Raw genomic sequence first — 17630 nt, 5'->3', positions numbered from 1 at the left:
TGTTAACATAGACAGACAGCTTGCTGGCTTAATTTTTCATTTGTCTCGACGCACATCAAATGTCATCTTCGAAGACTGCTGATTTGCATTAAGTCATACTCCAGATATCTCATCACTCATTTCATCGTATTGAGTCTTTAATATACTATCGCTATAAGCAGTAAAGTAACAAACACTTTGTCAAAAAAATAAAACCAGAATGAGACGGATAGAAAATGTCAACTCCAGTCTTGCGAATAGCCTTTATTGGAAACCTTTACACTCAAGTACTCCTTACACCTGACTAGACTATAAATATACATATAAAAGGGGTGTGTAAAAGACAGTCAGGTCTCTCAAATTTCACTCACTGGTTGTAGAAGTGGAATAAAGCAGAAACATTAAGGCAGGAGAAAAGAACACTACAAAGGAAATACATCACAGGATGGACACAGGATGGGCTAACGGCCAACATCTTGGTTGGTTGTCTACGCGGGAGAATATTCAAGTCGTGTCAAATAAATGTTTCCTTCCCTGTATGATACTGTAAGAATAAAGAGTGGCTGCACATGTTTGCGAAGAGCCGTCACTTAATCTGATGGAAAACGCAGAGTGCCACCTGGTGACTCAGTGAGGGTACTCCACTGAGTACCTGCTTTGTGATTGTAAATTGTTGTTGAGGTGGTCTTTTACAAAAGCGCACGACTAAATCTGCCGTTTCTGTCGAGACAAACGAGTAAAAAAACAAAACAATAATACTACGAAACACATTCTCTGCACAAGCAGAAGAGTCCTGATTAATCATTTATGCAGATGTGACTTACAAAACCCAAATGAAATGTGCAAAAAATATTAACTCTTCAAAAATACCCATATTGAGAAACATATGTCATTTTACAAATGTTTATGCACATTACTTTTGCAAAGTGGTCCTGCAGCTGCTGGCTTGTTTGGTACAATTTACACAAAGTAGTGCACTTGACAGAACCTTGAGGTACCGTTTTGTTTAAAGTGGCAGGCCACTATAGAACACAAGAGCAAAATGATGACACTTGTTGGGTCAGCTTGCTGGTTCCAAACTTAAATTAGGGCAGTAAAGTACAACACAGCATGTGACCAAAGTGTTTGAGAAATGACGAAAGCAAGTTTAATGTACAAAAATTGCATTTGACTGAGGCCTCCTGCAGAGATACTTAGAATTTTGTCATTGTATATTATTCAAAGTGATCATGGTGTGCATAGGGTTCCGCTCCATGAAAACCAGCTCGTTACTTTTAGCCCAAACGAGGAAAACAATTGGTACACTGCTGTGACACTGGAACATTTTCTAAATCCTCAAAGCAAGTGAGAAATGGGAGTGTGCTTTTCTTCCATGCACATCAAGTCGGGCCGATTCCATCCCAACAGAATTTGAGAAACGTGTTAAACAAAAATTAATGAAAAAATGAAGAGCGGTGAGGACCTCTCTAAATGTCATTGGTTTTCAAATGGGGAAATCCCCCCCCCCAATAATGCATGTCAAAAATAGAAATCCTTTTTGAAAAACATAAAAATAAGAGTCATTGTGAGGTTGGATTCCCTGCTGGCTGATGGAAAGGAGTCTGATCACTTGGTCGGGAAATAAGAACTCAAAAGCTCCCTGGGCTTCATGAGTGTTTCTGTCTCTTGGAATGTCGCTGCCGGCCTGTCCCTTCATCATCGGTGCTCTCCCTGTCGGCCTCAGACCGGACTCTCCGCGGACGAGTTCTGCGAGTGTCTCGCTCACCGTCACAATCCTGCTCCCTGTAATCTTTCCCGGATGATTTGGAAGCGGTCCTCTTACTTCTCCTCTTGCCGCTGTCCTCCTCTTCCTCCTCATTCTCATCCTGTATTACCCGTCTGTTTCTGCTTCTCTTGGCATTTGACTTGCCATTCTGAATCAATTTCTGCGGCAGTGGCCGATCCTCCTCATCCTTGTCTTCTTCTTCTTCTTCTTCTTCTTCCTCCTCCTCCTCCCCTTCGTCTTCCTCTTCTGACGACACACGAGCGCGAGTGACGCGCTTGCGTGAGCGTCGTCGGAGGTAATTGAGGCCGGGTAGCAGCTTCTGGAGCAGCTCCGTGAAGGCCGTCTCTGTCTTAGTCATGCAGGAGAGCACGGTGCTGCCCTGCTCGTTGTACTCCTCCGCATTGGAGAAGACCAGCTTCATGTCTTCCATGAAGTCGTGGCCGTGGCGATACGAGCCTTGGCCAAACTTGCTCTGCATGGTCTGGAAATCCATGGGCTGTGAAATGACATCCAGATAGTCCTCTGCTTCCTCAGTAGACACGGGTTCCCTGAGGGGCAGAAGAGCTTTCAAGATCAGAAACGGGCTAAGGAGATGTAAAGGATCGATTGGACAACTTGGGATGGGCGAGACGCATTGATGTTAATTTGACTTGATTTACATAGCAATCATCTGCCTGAAGTACCATTCACACCGGTGACAATGTCCACTCACCTAAAAGGCCAGCTGTATCGGAACTTTGTCAGTTTTTTAAGGATTTCCTCACACTTCTCCAGCTCCAGTGCTTGTCTGCGCACTCCTGACTGGGAGCTCTGGCGCACCTACAGAAATGAAATTTAGAACATCACACAAATAGCAAATGAATATTTTGACGGAGTCCAGAAATTGTGAAACACTACATTACAGTTGACAGTGAGGCACTAGGATTGATCTGCTTTCTTACCAGTTCATCGATGTCTGCAGGGCTGCTGAGGCCAGTTCTGTGCTTGCTGCTCTGACTAGTAGAGGACAACTTCTTTTTTGGTTTACTTTTCTGCCTGGCTGAAGACTGTTTACTCTTCTTTCTTGGCCTCACTGTCAAGCAAAAATCAGAGGCGATTAAAGACATGAAATACTATTAGGAAATGATGCACATAATAATAAAGCCTCTCTGCCATACTCACAGCTGTGGCCCATGGCCTTGTATTCAGATTCTTCTTCATCATCTTCGTCCTCGTCAGAGTCTTGCTCTTCGGACTCCTCCTCATCTTCTTCATCATCGCTGTCTTGTTTGTAGTTCCTATTGAAGACAATTTTATTGCTGAGAGTTCCACTGCAACATTTTAAGTAAGTGGCAGTGGTTTGAAATAAGTGAAGTGCGAAATACCGCCGCTCACTGATATGAACACTTACCTTGAGCGTGTGCCCCGTCTGGCCACTGCAGGCTGACAGGCCGTGCACAACCACTCGCCTTCGGGAATGCGGTGCAGCACTGGTCTCAGGCAGAAAAGATGGAAGGCCTTGTTGCATTCGTCACAGAGGATGAGTTTCTCGTCATCACCTGAGAAGGATTGAAAGTTTATTTTATTAAATAAGACATAAGCTCGCAGTTCTGTAATGTTATTCGCTGCATTGATGACGACCATGATTTTTCCATCATTTTATATTTTATAATAATCTGTGCAGATTTACAATAAAAAATGTTTTAAAGGTCAATGTTAACTGTACCTTTTTTCCGACAAACTTTGCAACGAGCATTCTCGGCAGACATGTCCCACTTTATGCAGGCATCCAACATCCCCAGCAGCACATGCATGCGGGAGAAGGTTTGGGCCTCACGGATAGCTGTCCTCCACTTCTCTAGTGCTGTTGCCACCTGAGGGAATGGATTTGGAATATATCATGGTTAGACCACACCAGTTTTATGTTCAAGAAATATGTCGTCAATACACATGACAACATCAAATTATATTATTGCCATGTATCTTAAATTGTCTAATATTTTATTGTTAACATCCTATACTACAGTTGCACGAGTAGCAAATTATCCAAATGAAATGTGCAGCTTTTATATAAAACCTCGTAAGGATAAGCGGTTCAGATACTGGATGGACAGATGGAGGCCCGGAAAATTCATATTGAGCACGCTGGGGGCGTGGCAGAAAGATGACTTTTTGAGCAGGGGTGATAATGACCCGTGACTCACTGTTGTAGGGTGGCACAACAGCAAATAGCAGTAAGCAAAACTTTTATTAGTATTTTTTTTAACGTGGCTACACTTGCCACATAAAGTCAGGTTCAGTCAGTTGGCTTGGGTGAGCAGTACTCAACATTTTTCTCTCTCTATTTTGACTTATTCTCTTACCTTCGCCTCCTCTGCCAGTTTCTTTTCCTCATCCATCTCTTCGGCTTTGTTTTCTTCCCCGCCTTGCTTTTTCTTCATTTTCTGCTTGGGGGCCATGAATCCTTGCAAGAACTTCTTGATCACACATGCCTGAATGGTGATGATGGACTCTCCTAAATCTTTCAAGTTGTCCATTTTTTCAAGCTGTGTACAACGGACAGATAAATACATAAATATCAGCAAATGTACAACAAATTTGCTGACCACATATGGGGAGGGGGGGGGGGGGGGCAGGAAAATGCCAGTATACACTTCGGTCTTTAGTATCGGCCAATACATACAAACACTTTACCGTACATAGCCTGCTCACCTGATCTTCTATGTCCTTGTCATCGTCAAAGTATCCCAAGCCACCCTTCAGGAGGCGTGAGGCCATCTCCTGAATATCACTGCGCAAAAATTTCAGCAGCTCTGTGTCCTCATCAGGGACATCAAGGCCCACTTTGTCCTTTCGGGTCAGATTGATGGAGTGTATGATGTCCTGATACCTGGCCAAGGACATTAGAAACATAGTTATTTCCATTGCTCTTGCTTGTGAGTTCCAATGTAAAAGTAAGTGAAACTAATGGGAGAGCCACAGGTGGGATTTTGTCGGCCAAAACAACACGCGAGAGCAAGGCTGATTTCCTGAAAAATGATCTGCAGGAATGACAACTGTATCTGCTATCTGCACCAAGTGTGCAGTTATTTACAACTACTGCCTGATAAGTAATCTGACAGCACTTTACACATGTGTTGTGTGCGTGTGCAAATTATTTATATCTTGAGCATGCATTCATTCACCTGCTCTCTATCTTTGCCTTCAGCTCACTCTCTCGAACTCCATGAGGATGAAGACTGTCCACCAACTCTTCCAGTTCAGCAGGACTGTCGCATATAAACCTGGCAAAATTTGTTGATTAGAAAGCAGATATGATCGTAATAACACTGTACAAATTCTCAAACCAAAAGGCAAAGAGAAAGATGAATATAAAACACGAACCAGAGATTCTGTCCCTGCTTAGGAATTGTAGTTTCTATACAGACGTCTGTTGGTGCCCCCAGCTGGGCTTCGTCATTTTTCGTGCCATCGATACTTCCGCTATCATCAGCCTCTACAAAGACATTTTGATCAAAATAAGTTTCATCACATCAATATTTTGCTGATTTTCTGTGGAAAAATAACATGACTAGTCATAAATTACTTGCACATGCTTATGGACATAAATATACAGTATTTTCTTCCTTGTGTGACAGCAGCCTCACCATCGTCTTCATCGTCCACATCAGGCTCAGTTGTTTTTTCCTCAGGAGGAGGTGTGAAGCTATAGTCTATGCTGTCATGCACCCAGCCTTTCTCAATGTACAATCCAGGAACCACGTCGGAGAAAAACCAGTATCTGGACAAATGGCCATCAATTAATATGGTTTTATAGTTAATTGACTCACCATTATTTAATGGTTAAAATAATTTCACTGACCTGTTATGATTTCGGTCTGTACCCAGCGGAGTTCTACGCAGGACCAGTTTGGCCTTTGCAATACCCTCCTGAAAGTTCTTTTCTGCGGTCGCTCTTTGTCTGCGTAGTCTCTCTTCTTCGGCCGCCTCTTCCATGCGTTCTTGGGGATGATAATTTGGAAACAAATGAGTCCCCAAATCCAATCGCAACTGACAACTTGACTGATTTGAAGAGTATCACGGGAAACAGGGTTCACCTTTATTCTGTTTGTCCATCTCCTCTCTTTCTCTCTTGGCCTGCATGCTCATCAGCTGCCTGCTCTTGACTGAGCTGATCATGTCCACCAGCTCAACTTTGACTTCTTTCTTGAACTCCTTCTTTGGATCATCCTTTTTTTTCTTCTCATCTTGGGCCATGAAAAAAAAAAAAAAAGACATGTTGCAAAAGCAATGTTTTACCAAATGCAGAATAGATACAACAAGATGCTTTTTTCCAATTCATATCGCAGTTCTTTGATAAGTCCAATTTACCTTTGCCTTCAACCTCTTTTTGCTTCTTCTTCTCAGCCTTCTTACGATTGACCTCTTTCAGCATTGCCACGCGCTCCTTCCACAGTTCAGCGGTCCGTTGCTGCATGCCATCAACATGGTCTTCCACCGAGTACGTCATGAGAATGCGGTGGCACAGTGCCACCAGCAGGCTGACTTTTTCTTCCGGGTCAAGTTCAAACACCTCGACGGTTTCGAGCTTCTCGAGAAACTCGCTAGTGACCACATCATCAAAGCCACTCAAGGCCAGATCCATGGACTCCTGACCACTCTCTTCACTTTGTGCGTCAAAAGGACGCAAACACAGCCTTGCCAGCTCTGATACAGAGTGCAGGGTCAGGGGTATCTCAGATAAAGGGATATCAAGCTCGCTGTAGCCCTCTGCAAGCTCGTCTTGCAGCAGCGTCTGTAGCAGCACCACCAGCACACGGTTCAGGTAGTGGAAACCAGAGCGTAGTCCGACCAACGATTCCATCAGAGCTGTCGATGTGATGGGGTACTTGTCATCTGGCATAAGCAGGCCGGCGTAGCAGTGAAGGAATTCCACAACCATGGCAACATCCCCAAAAAGGGTGTTCGGCAGCCCCTCAGGCATGTCAACAAGCTTAAATGTCGGCAGCGTCTTGCCACCTTTGATTTCCCGGTCCTCGTATCGACGCGACTGTTCAAGACGGAGTAGCATCTCCTTCTCGCGACGTTTCTTGGCTTTTTCCCGAAGTTTCTCTTTGAGATCCTTGCGTCTTTTCTTCATTTCTTCTTGCTTTTCCTCTTCGCTCATGGCTGCCCAGCGTTTCTTTTGCTCCAATCTCTCCCAGCGTTTCTCAACCAGCTCTCTCAGCTCATCGGGTAGTCTGCCACGGTCATCTGGTGACAGGGCCTTTGCAGCCTTTGAGATGAGGGCTGACAGAACACTCTTTTTGTCCTCTTTGCCCTTGTTCTCCTTATAGTAACGAAGAAGGTGGAGAGCCATTGGATGTAATGGCTTCCCTAGTTTGGGAGTGCCAGTACTACTACTGCGGGCGCGTTTTTTGGGGCTGCCTGCAGCAGGGCTCTTAGCTAGATGCAGCAGGGTCATCTGCTTCATTTTTGGTGTCTTGGCACTTGCTTTTGCATCTTTTCGAGAAGCTTTGAGAATATTCTTATCACCGCCCTTTCCGGGTTTCTTTCCGTCCTTCTTGTCTCCAGATTTTTTAACAGATTTTGGGCCGGAAAGCCCTTTCTTGGGTGATCCAGAGTTCTTTACTTTTAATGGTGAACCATTCATTTTTATTTTCTATGCGGGGGGAAAAAAAGCAGAGAAGACACAAGCCAATGAAAGCTTTTATGAGGAACACTCCACAACTATAGGATCACACTGTGTCAATGTTTAATTGATATTGACCCTACCTGCATGTGACCCCAGATGGTGGGACTAAGGGCCTTGACGAGAGAATCTTTCTTGTTTTTTCTTTTCTTCTCCCCTTTTTCATTTCCCAAGTGCTCTCCTGGTGTGCCAGGTGTCTTTGGCCTCTTTTTAGGTTTACCTTCAGGAGAAGTCAAGCTCTTGCGCTTGGCAGAAGGATTCTCAGCTAAAAACTAGAAACCAAACAAGAGTGTGAGCTGATATCATTCACAACCTTATAAGGAAGAAATTACCGGTAACGTACCTTGTGTGGGTCGAGAAGAAAGTCACTGAATTTACTGGGCAGATTAAACTTTTTCACTAATTCATCTTCAACCACCCAGGGTGCACTCTCCCCCATGCCGAGCCTCTGTGCATAGTGTCTGATGAAGTAACGGATGATCTCTTTGGTTGGTGGGCGCTCTGTTCTGAAAAGACTATCTGCTGGCACATCACTAATTACCTGTGGCACCGGTCAGAAAGATTTGTCTCATTTTAGTGTGCAACAAAACATTTCAAAGACCAAATAAAAGTTAATGAGCTGATAATCATTGTATCCTCATTGCCCCCCTTATCCAAAAGTACACATCATCTTTGTTGTGTGTGTGTGTGTGGGGGGGGGGGGGTATACAAACCTTGTCCTCACTGACGAGCTTGACGTCATATTTATGAGGAAGGAATTTGGGAATTGCCCACCTCTTCTTTTCTTCCTTCATGGCAGTGGGAAGTTTTCTTGGTGACCGCCGTGCTCTCTCACCTCAAAGAAGAATCCAATGTCACAAACACTGAAGCAACATAGGCATGTAAAGAGTCATAGTGATCAGACCCAAAAAGTGTGCCGTCCCATAAGCTGTATTCGAAGGGACTTGATGCCTTGCTCAAAGGTACGTACCTCGATATACAATATATTACAGATCATATCTCACCGACATTGACTGGAATACCTGCATCTCTAAAACAATCCTTTTGAAGAAACAGATAAATGGCATAGGTCTAAAGTTTCCTTTTTCCCCCCAGACAAGTTTTTTTAAGTTAAAAAAAAAAGTCTCTTAATTTGCTGCGTTTCAGGTGTCATTTTAGCCTTTGTCAGAGCTGTCCATCAGGACAGCTCTGATGAAGGCTGAAGTGACAGCCAAAAATTCTTTTTAAGAGGAGATGAATGCCGCAGTGCAAAAAAGGAAATGCTGTCAATTATATACTGTATAGAGCTTTTCTACCTTGGGTACTCAAAGCACTTTACACTGTTACCTCATTCACTTACTGATGACGCAGCATCAGGGGCAACTGGGGGTTCAGTATCTTGCTCAAGGACATGGTCGCAATGACTAGGGATCGAACCATCAACCTCTGGGTTGGGAAACTACCACTGAGCCATGTCGCCCCACCCCCCAAAAGTGGCGTGTGTTGAGCTACAATTAACATTGCATTGTCACTGTCCCCTCGCTACAATAGGAATTTCAACTTGTTCAGCTGTTATTGTTTAAACTTACAGAGGGTCTCTCTCCTACTCTCCTCCTCTCTACGGGTTGGTTCCTTCCTCTGGTTCTCTTGACTGGTATTCTCTTTGTCACTGGAGGGAGAATCACAGGCACCTTCAAGCTTCTTCTCTCCAGCTTCACCTTCAGGGTGTTCAAGGGGATGAATCTTTGCCACCTTCGCTCGTAAACTTTTGTCTTGGCTCACCTACATTAAATTATGTTTGAGAGTATCTTAGCAAGCATCAAGATATTGATCACATTTCTGATTATTGATTTATGCAGATTAAGAGGAACTAGTTTACAAAATGGACAAGAAATAACTGCAGATTAAACTGACCGTGAAGTCACACTCTTCGCCAACAGCATATTTGGTGAGAATTTCTACCCAGGCCATTTCAACTAGTTTGTCCAAAGACACCGTGTTGTGGTGAACCATCTCCAGGATGGGCTTCTCAAACCAGTGAGGATATTCTTCCAGAAGCCTGCACAGATACAAAAGATAACTCTTTTTGTAGTTGGAAACAAACAAACAAAACGAATACTGTATATGTACGACTCACCCACATTACATAATACAACTAGAACAATTGTATCAAATTACATCAAAGTTTAGGAATAGAGCTCTGAAAAAGTACAATGAAATATTTTTATAAACACCATGAATCAATTTCTGTGGTTGCTATCACATTGTATTTGATGACAAGGAATTTTCCCCAACCATACATTCAATACTGAATTTGGCCTGTAGGAGTTGCAAAATCTCTTTTCAAACATGTGGACAGTGCTCAATGTAGCAGTGTGAAAAGATTTGACCTAACAGCCTACACATAATATTGATGCCAAGTTGGCTTGGAATAAGCAAAGAAAAAGTCATTTCCACTGTGACCCGAGACCACCCACTTTATCAGTGTGCATTATTGGAGAACACCCATGTCGTGTTTATTGTTTATACAAACACACAATGACATACAGTAAGAGGCTTCGCTGTAGATGAGTCCAAGCCCGTGACCGCCTCATCACTTCTCATTTCTGCTGGGCCCAAGGTCCTACTTAATTGATCAAACAAAACTGGTTTTAAATATGAAGAGGGGAAAAATGTGTCCTTTGGCTTCTCGTTTGCCTAACGATGCGAATCAACTATTAGCTATTATTCAACTTTTAAAAAGGGCCTCTGTAATAAGCACTTTGAAATGCTAGCATTATCATCCCGTAGAAACCCCCATCTGACATTGCTCCTTAGACACAATATAACAAGATGGGTAAATAGCAACTCAGCTGGTCAATGTGAAAGCAACGAGTTCCTTCTGATGTTTTTTGCAGCTTCATGTAAATAGGAATTGTTTTGATATGTTGTCTGTCGCCTGTAGGTGCAACTTTTCAAGAATGCGAATAAACAAAACCTGGAGTCGAACAATTAATACGGAACCTATTTTTAATGTTGACCTGAGTGGGGGTATTTTTACACCCACAAAAATGAGCTACTTACCTCTTACAAAACAAACTACAACCTCTAATTGCCTCGGTTGGCTTTTATATAAATGCACATATAGAAGAGTCTATTTAATTGCAACACTGGTTTACAATTAAAATATATTTCCCAACAGTAGCCGGCGCTTGGGAGCAGAAGGAGTATCACTTAGTGTTATTTTAAGTCCAGCTCCTGGTCTGGAGCAACTTCTGCATGTCTCCATTGCTCTTTGCTTTGTCGTGACATTTAACATTACTGCACATGCGGTTCTTGTCTGATAGCTCCATACTTTTAATAAGATAAGATAAGAAAACCTTTATTAGTCTCGCAATGGAGAAATTCCCGATTCACAGCAGCAAAGTTATGAAAGGAAGAAGTAGAACAACAAAATATAGGAGCTGCTGGAAAGGCAGCCACTCACACGGCGCCATTTTGAAGTCAAAATAACAAAAATAACACAACACAACACATAGGACACAGACAGTCGTGCAATCTTCATCACGTTTCTGCATACACTTTGTTGTCTGAAGCGGTTAGAGATGAAAGAGGAGAGGATCAAAGTGTCCTTTCACCAGTGGATCAGAGACGTCATGCTGAAAATGTGCACACGTCTGCTACAAGCTAAGGTTTGAAAGCAAACACGAAGCTGTTACGTTCATTGACGAAAAAGAGATTGGCTCACATCTCCTGTCCCATGTAAATCCACTTCAATTCCAAATTAATAGTGTAAATTTTGTTTCTATTTCCATGTTGCTGATTCCAATAGGTTAGCTTTTCTAAGACCAGAGCAGAGTTAGGATGACTCAATCACACGCACATCCTCCAAAATAGAAAGAGGCGGCACACAAACTTTATCCAATCATGGCACAGACGAAAGATCATGGCCTTCACTGGTCTGAGTGTATGGCTTTTGTTTTCACACTTGTGAGATACTGTCACGAAATTGACTTTACAATTAGCAATAACCGGAGATTGTGTGATACAAACTGAAACACTGCATCCAAGTTATTTACGGATTAATCTCATCATGATATCTGCTGGAAGAATCTGTATGGGGCAGAGGAATACCAGTACAACTCCGAATATTCACAAAGTAACTCGGAAACAAACGTGTGAGAATCGATACTTACAATTCTGTGACTTCCTGTTCCTCTTCCCATGCTTCTTTGTGTGTCAGCTGAATGCTTCCAGTACTTTTGCACGTCCAGATGCGCTCTTCATACCTCCTCAAGCGGGCCTCATATTCACTATTGTTATTTTGTCAAGGACAACTTTAGTATATATGAGCCATCAAGAATTTGTGTGTTCACAAACCTTATCAACCAAAAAAAAAAATACAAAGAAACAAATAATGAACGTGATGATCACTTGGGTGTACGTTTGATTTTATGAACAAATAGTCTATAATCCTTAAAAGTGGAGAGTAAAGTCTGAAATTGTATTGCCATTAAGTACTGTATCTAATTGTTTTACAGTGTGTGAATTACAAGTGCTATAGCTCATCTGTAGCTTATCCAACTGCAAGTGTGTAGACCATCTATGGAGACTTGGTGTCCAAAAAAACTACTTCCTTCAGCCATGAACACGCCTCTCGTGGCAATTTACGTTTGCAAAATTACACTTCAGACTTTGCATTGACAGATATGATCAGGCTGTTGTGACATAACACCAACATTAGCATTGGACTAGCATACCCGGCTCGCGATGATGGTCGACAGCAAAGTCGCAGAAGCTAAGAGTAAATTAAGTGGACATTTGCCAAAACCACTTGCCAACTGAACGAATAGATAAATCCATCTGACGCCAAGGGTCGGGAATTTGTTGTTTGTAGCACATGTCTGTATAGGCTAACCTGCTTTCCGACGAGAAGTAACAGTGCACGAGGAAATGCTAAAACGGTGGTAAATGTCAGCACCGAACAAATGAACGCTATAAACTGACCCGCACATTTGCACATGGAATGTGTGGCGTAGAATACCCCATCAAGGGGCAAGATGAGCAAATAGCTCCTGATGTACGGCTCCAATGAGGACCAGCATCACGTTTAAAGGATACTCTTTGTTCCTGAAGGCCTCCTTGGTGTGCTCGACGATGTAGACCTCCTCTCCTGGGCCTAGCGGCTCGGCAAACGGCTTAGCTAATGGGTAAGGCTTCCGGCCCAAAAGAGGCGCCATTATAAACCAAATGGCTACTGTGCAACGAAATAATCACTTTAACACCCGGATGTAAAATATGACCTTTGCCTGTATCTCGCCTGATAGCATGTATCAAGTTTTCGGTAGGCCTGGAAGAAGTCAACGTGTAGCAGCTAGCCGGCTAGATAGCGGCCCGGATTGCTATTCCGTTGCAAAACAAAACAGTGTGCCGTCCTCGCCTCCTCATCGAAATCCTCTTCTGTGCTTTAGCAGTGACGCCATAGCTATTCCAAGCAAGGTCCCGGATAAACAGACGGTTTTTATTCTTGTGTCGAAGTATTTGGCGAACTTTTTCCTTCCCGGTTGAGCTGTCAGGAGGCAATCCAAGTTCCGAGTCCAATTCGCGGCCAGAGCTCACAGTCCGGAGCAGCGGGAGATCTGGCGCGAAGAACAATCCACTCGTTTACTCGACCGTTAGAAGCCGAGGTGGTCTCGGGTCTTTTTTCTACGTATCCACTGATCGTTCTATGAGAGACAAAAAACAAAATGTTCTAAGTTGTTTAAAATAATGTCTGTAAGAGGTTGGTTCCTTGTCGAAATGGCGGGAGTTTCTCGACGCCGGCACAATTTCGCACTAAAATCTCCCGTTTCCCCGGCAGCAAGCGGCGTAACAATTCGACCACGCCTTCACTTGTCAGCTATTGGCTCTCTTCGCGAGGCGCCCTCGTCAAACTGGCCGGAAGTGACGTCCTATTGGTTGCCATTGAACATTCATTGTTAACAACCCAACAGCGAGAACATGCTTACATCGCAAATCAAGCAGTTCAATTACGATTTCAGCACAATCATAAAACACGTTGCTAAACGAACTAAGCGTAGTTTGGCTTGTTACAAATAAGAATGCGCTTGATAATCAAATTGTTTCATAAAATAGGAAAAGCAATGCCATCATATTTAATGCAGTGATGGTCAAATAGTATGATTAAATTCAATTTAAATGTAACGTTTATTATGGTTAACATCTGTTATAAACCCGCATATACAGGTGCGCACAGAGAGCGAGCGAGACACACAGACATATATAATATCGAGAGAGAGAAAGTGTGTGTGTGTGTGTATATATATACACACACACATAATTTTTACTGTGTATAAACGCATAGGCTACACATTTAACTCACTTCCAAAGTGTACTATGACGACAAATGCACACTGATTGGGAAATATGCAAAGGCATACATCAACAGCATTAAGACACTTGAGATATACAGCTATATAGCTTCCAAAAATGGCTTTTACAGTACTTAAAACGCCAAGCACAGTACACTGTACGTGTTCATCAGTTTAAAAATAGGTCAACAAGTTTAGCGGGGAATGTTGCATTGTCACTTGCACAGTACCAATGAATAGCACTGCTGTGCTATGTACACTTACCAAGCACACTGCAGCATTAGGTGTTGCACAATCTCACGATAATAACCAAAAACCTAGTCGTCACAAAGAAAATAATGCTTAGTTTTTCTACAGTGCCAAATACATTAACAAGTGCTGATTAAAGGGTTGTATGCTGCAATGTAAAACTGCACTCATCACAATGAGGTGTCTTTATTATTCTACTGCAGTGCAGCTAAGATGACCAAAACACCACAATTGACTCTCTCTATGATGTAAATGAGCTAAACACTGCTGTGAACTACAATAACACTATACGAATAAATTAATACTGTACATTTGACAATTGGTAGCTTAGCATCTATCTCACTTTAAAAGCTGACCCTTCAACTGGGCTGCAAAACTTTCATTGACAGAATAAATTTCATGTTCCCAAGGTGTTATTCCAACTCCAGCATGTTGGATTCACATTAACAATGTAAGCGGTTTACTGGTCTTCAAATATTAAAAATGTTGTTTTAACAAAGTCTCATAATTTGTGGTTCTTTTTTTAATCAGAATATTTATATCTTAGAGTGTAGCTGTGCATGTATGTGCGTAGCTCATTTCATGAGAACCAAACAGTCAAAGATTAAAATCCTGCTGTGGCCCAAAAATGCAGAAGTTGGGAATATTTGATGGAGAGATGCTTGCCCACTTCCAGATAATTGCCAAAGTAGTCACATGCAACACACTAAACCAAAGGCTGGTAGATAAAATCTTCCCGCTTGACAGCGAGTGCTATACTTGCAGTATGCTACAAACAGTTGGAGAATATGTGTGGATTGGCTCTGTGTGCATGGAACAAGAGATGACAGTGTACAGAGACCATATATCATAAACGTACAGTCAAAACATAAATATTTTTAAAGGATACAAGTAATTTAAATCTTTTTCTGTACTAGTAACCGTGGACCTCAGATACAGAACAGATTAGATTGTGCAGGTGTTCCAAATGAAGCATACTACAGAGACTTAACACCTGAATGTTGAACACTTAGCTGAAGTAAAAATAACTGCGGATAGGTTTTGTTTGCATCTTCACATAGTACACTATCTTAACACAGCATTTTCTCCTGTGCAAATCTTCTTTAAAGACGGTGCTCCCGATTCCTCAGATTCGTCCTGTAGAATGGGGGGAAAAATGGTGACTGTGGTGACTGAACATCACCTTTACATAATGTAACTGAGAAAAATGTTTCTATGTGTATTGCAACCACTTTATAGAAAAGTAATATGAAACCTGTGTGCATGTGGTGCTTCGTCTGGCACTTCCTGATGACAGAAGATCCTCCTTGATCAGAGTTGGAGGCTCATCTGCTCCATCCCTTCCAGAGTGAACCGGATCTGGATTCATTGGGGGACAACATAATAAATAAAGTCTTGAAGAAAGTCTCAACAAAACAAAACCAAAACAGGTATTTCTTTATTTGATAAGTATTAATACATACATCAGGAAAATTCGAGCAGACAAACATTAGCATGGATACTTTAAAGCAAGACAATTGTGGTGATCCATGAGAAAGCCATCGACATACCATCCACACTCTCCTGACCAAGCATTGGTGGTTGGGAGTCTTCAGTTCGGAGGCTGGAGGTATGCGGCGGGCTGACCTGCTGCGAGCTAGAGTTGCTGCTGCTGTTATCCATTTTAGGATGATAAACATCAGACAGAAAGCTCTGGTTGCTGTTTTCATCTGATGTAAAGAGCACATGATTCATACTGTTTATTCAATAAAATTGTGCATTTGGTTATATTGTTCGTCTCATCATGCGTTTACAGTATTTTTACTCAACTCGGCAGTACTTAAAGAGCACTTTAAAATAACCACTGCTGTATACTGTACACAGTTTGTGAATTGAGCCATAATAAGTCATACAACAACAAATGATAAAACCCAAACAATACTTTAAAATATATATATATATTATTAGAGCAAACTCCTTGCCCCCCCCCCACCCCCCACTCACCGGTCAAATCTGGCAAAGAGTTGGTGTTTTCAAGGACTACGTCTTTTAGCCCTCTGGCTTCTCCACCAGTCGACTTGGTGCGATAGATCTAATATAAGAAGTGGACATTGATACCAGTCACACACACACACACACACATACTGTATATATACCTGTATACACACAACGAGTTTCCTCATTGAATACATAATTGAAACGCCACCTGCTTTGTTTCTGTCACTGGCACCCACTTGAATATGCGTAAGGACGTGTCTCCAACCGTCACCCATTTCTTCTCCCTGAGGATTAAAGTTGTTTGGCTATATTTAGATAAGCTAACAATGATCTCCTCTAATCTGTTAAATTTGATCCTCGACATATAGTAGATGGCCACGTTTTCCGTGCACTCAGTTAAAGTACTTATAAAACTTAAACGCACAAATAATCGCGTTAATTGTCATTGTAAACCGTAAATTGGATGTCATTGTAAGAGCGGCAGCCATGTTGACAGCACTAAGCAAAAAAAAAAAAACAATCACACAGCCCCGCCTTTTTCCGCAAACAGGAACAGCGATTGGCTACCAGCTATGTCAATCATCGAACTTTTCCGACTGAAGTTAGTTGAGCGACATAGCAGCTAACGACCGACGCTCAGCTAAAACATTTCTTCCATATTGTAAACTAGACCGCTTACGTACCATTTGCGCACTTTCTCGATTGCGGCTAGAACCTTTTTAATATCATCCTTGGCTCGACTCCGGGTCTCCGCACGGCCTGAACGTCCCGACATCTTGACGCTGATATGAATCATCTAATGATGCATGAGGAAAACTTAGACCTAGCCCCAGCTTCTTCTGTATTGTGGTAGTCTCGCGAGAGTTTCCTTTGAATCCTTTCTTTTTATCACCCTCCCTTTTCTCGCGGGTGCTCGACTAATACTGTTGCAACTTTCTGCCACTCTTATACAGTGATGCACGACACACAATGTTTAAAGTAGTAAATAATTTATAAAGTACACACATTCTACGCTCCATTTTCATTAGACTGCGCCGGTCGTGATGGTGTCAAGTCTGAGTTTGGGTAGCCCCATAATAAGATTGCGATGACCGTAAAGTGGCATTGACTGCATTTTAATGTATACATTTTACAAATTATTTTATTGGATTGGTATTGCATTGTCAGGTAAACACATGCGAAATAATTTCATAATCTACATTTGAAATGACACCTATATCCTGTACAAATTCCAAAGAGAAAAGCGACAGCCCACAAAAGTAGCTTACATGAAAGAGTTCAGAATCAAGAACGAATTCTTTATCTTAAAAGCCGTATGCCACATTAGCTTCCGTGTACCATCGTTGACACTTCCAGCTTGAAAACTGAGGTATGTTGTTCAACTAACATACATGGAATTCGCATAAAAACACTTAACTACTATGTATCTGCAGCTAGGTTGCTAGCATGACCCACGGTATTTTATACACAAACACCGCAGTCACTCATCGGGGAAAAGAAACTGGAAGCACTATATTGACCGTGATGGAAACAAAAAAAGAGAGAGTGAGAGAGACTGCGGCATTACTAGGAATAGTGGAAATTAAGGATTATGGGTGCATGCAGTAATACATAGGGTATGTTTTTGCTCCCATTTGCGTAAACCATACATTTGTATTTA

The 17630-nt window shown here is 42.3% G+C and overlaps 2 protein-coding genes across 3 annotated transcripts; both read right to left on the bottom strand.

The window, feature by feature from the left end:
• Positions 1-218: 218 nt before the first annotated feature.
• On the bottom strand, positions 219-13482 carry baz1b (bromodomain adjacent to zinc finger domain, 1B). Of its 2 annotated transcripts, XM_086125321.1 has the most exons (21): positions 12495-13482; positions 11570-11686; positions 9309-9453; positions 8984-9176; positions 8129-8250; positions 7759-7956; positions 7499-7687; positions 6095-7385; positions 5821-5970; positions 5586-5724; positions 5371-5504; positions 5108-5219; positions 4909-5007; positions 4436-4613; positions 4087-4269; positions 3450-3597; positions 3135-3282; positions 2906-3021; positions 2686-2816; positions 2457-2563; positions 219-2292 (listed from the first exon to the last, which is right to left on the bottom strand). In XM_086125321.1, exons 1-21 carry the CDS (start codon positions 12611-12613, stop codon positions 1626-1628), a joined length of 4686 nt encoding a protein of 1561 aa, XP_085981447.1. In that variant the 5' UTR covers positions 12614-13482; the 3' UTR covers positions 219-1625. The 2 variants fall into 2 exon arrangements, with proteins under 2 accessions (XP_085981447.1, XP_085981448.1); XM_086125322.1 differs by lacking the exon at positions 12495-13482 and having other exon boundaries at positions 8984-9063.
• Positions 13483-14163: 681 nt separating this feature from the next.
• Positions 14164-16822, bottom strand: bcl7bb (BAF chromatin remodeling complex subunit BCL7B b). The gene is made up of 6 exons (XM_086125324.1): positions 16654-16822; positions 16179-16254; positions 15977-16064; positions 15544-15702; positions 15249-15352; positions 14164-15130 (listed from the first exon to the last, which is right to left on the bottom strand). The coding sequence occupies exons 1-6, from the start codon at positions 16764-16766 to the stop codon at positions 15059-15061; spliced, it is 612 nt and encodes a 203-aa protein (XP_085981450.1). The 5' UTR covers positions 16767-16822; the 3' UTR covers positions 14164-15058.
• Positions 16823-17630: the final 808 nt, after the last annotated feature.

The sequence above is a fragment of the Hippocampus guttulatus genome, chromosome 12, assembly GCF_054856545.1.
Source record: "Hippocampus guttulatus isolate MCC_2025c chromosome 12, RoL_Hgut_1.0, whole genome shotgun sequence".
In the NCBI taxonomy this organism is placed as follows: Eukaryota; Metazoa; Chordata; class Actinopteri; order Syngnathiformes; family Syngnathidae; genus Hippocampus; species Hippocampus guttulatus.
This window is presented reverse-complemented; position numbering and strand designations above follow the sequence as displayed.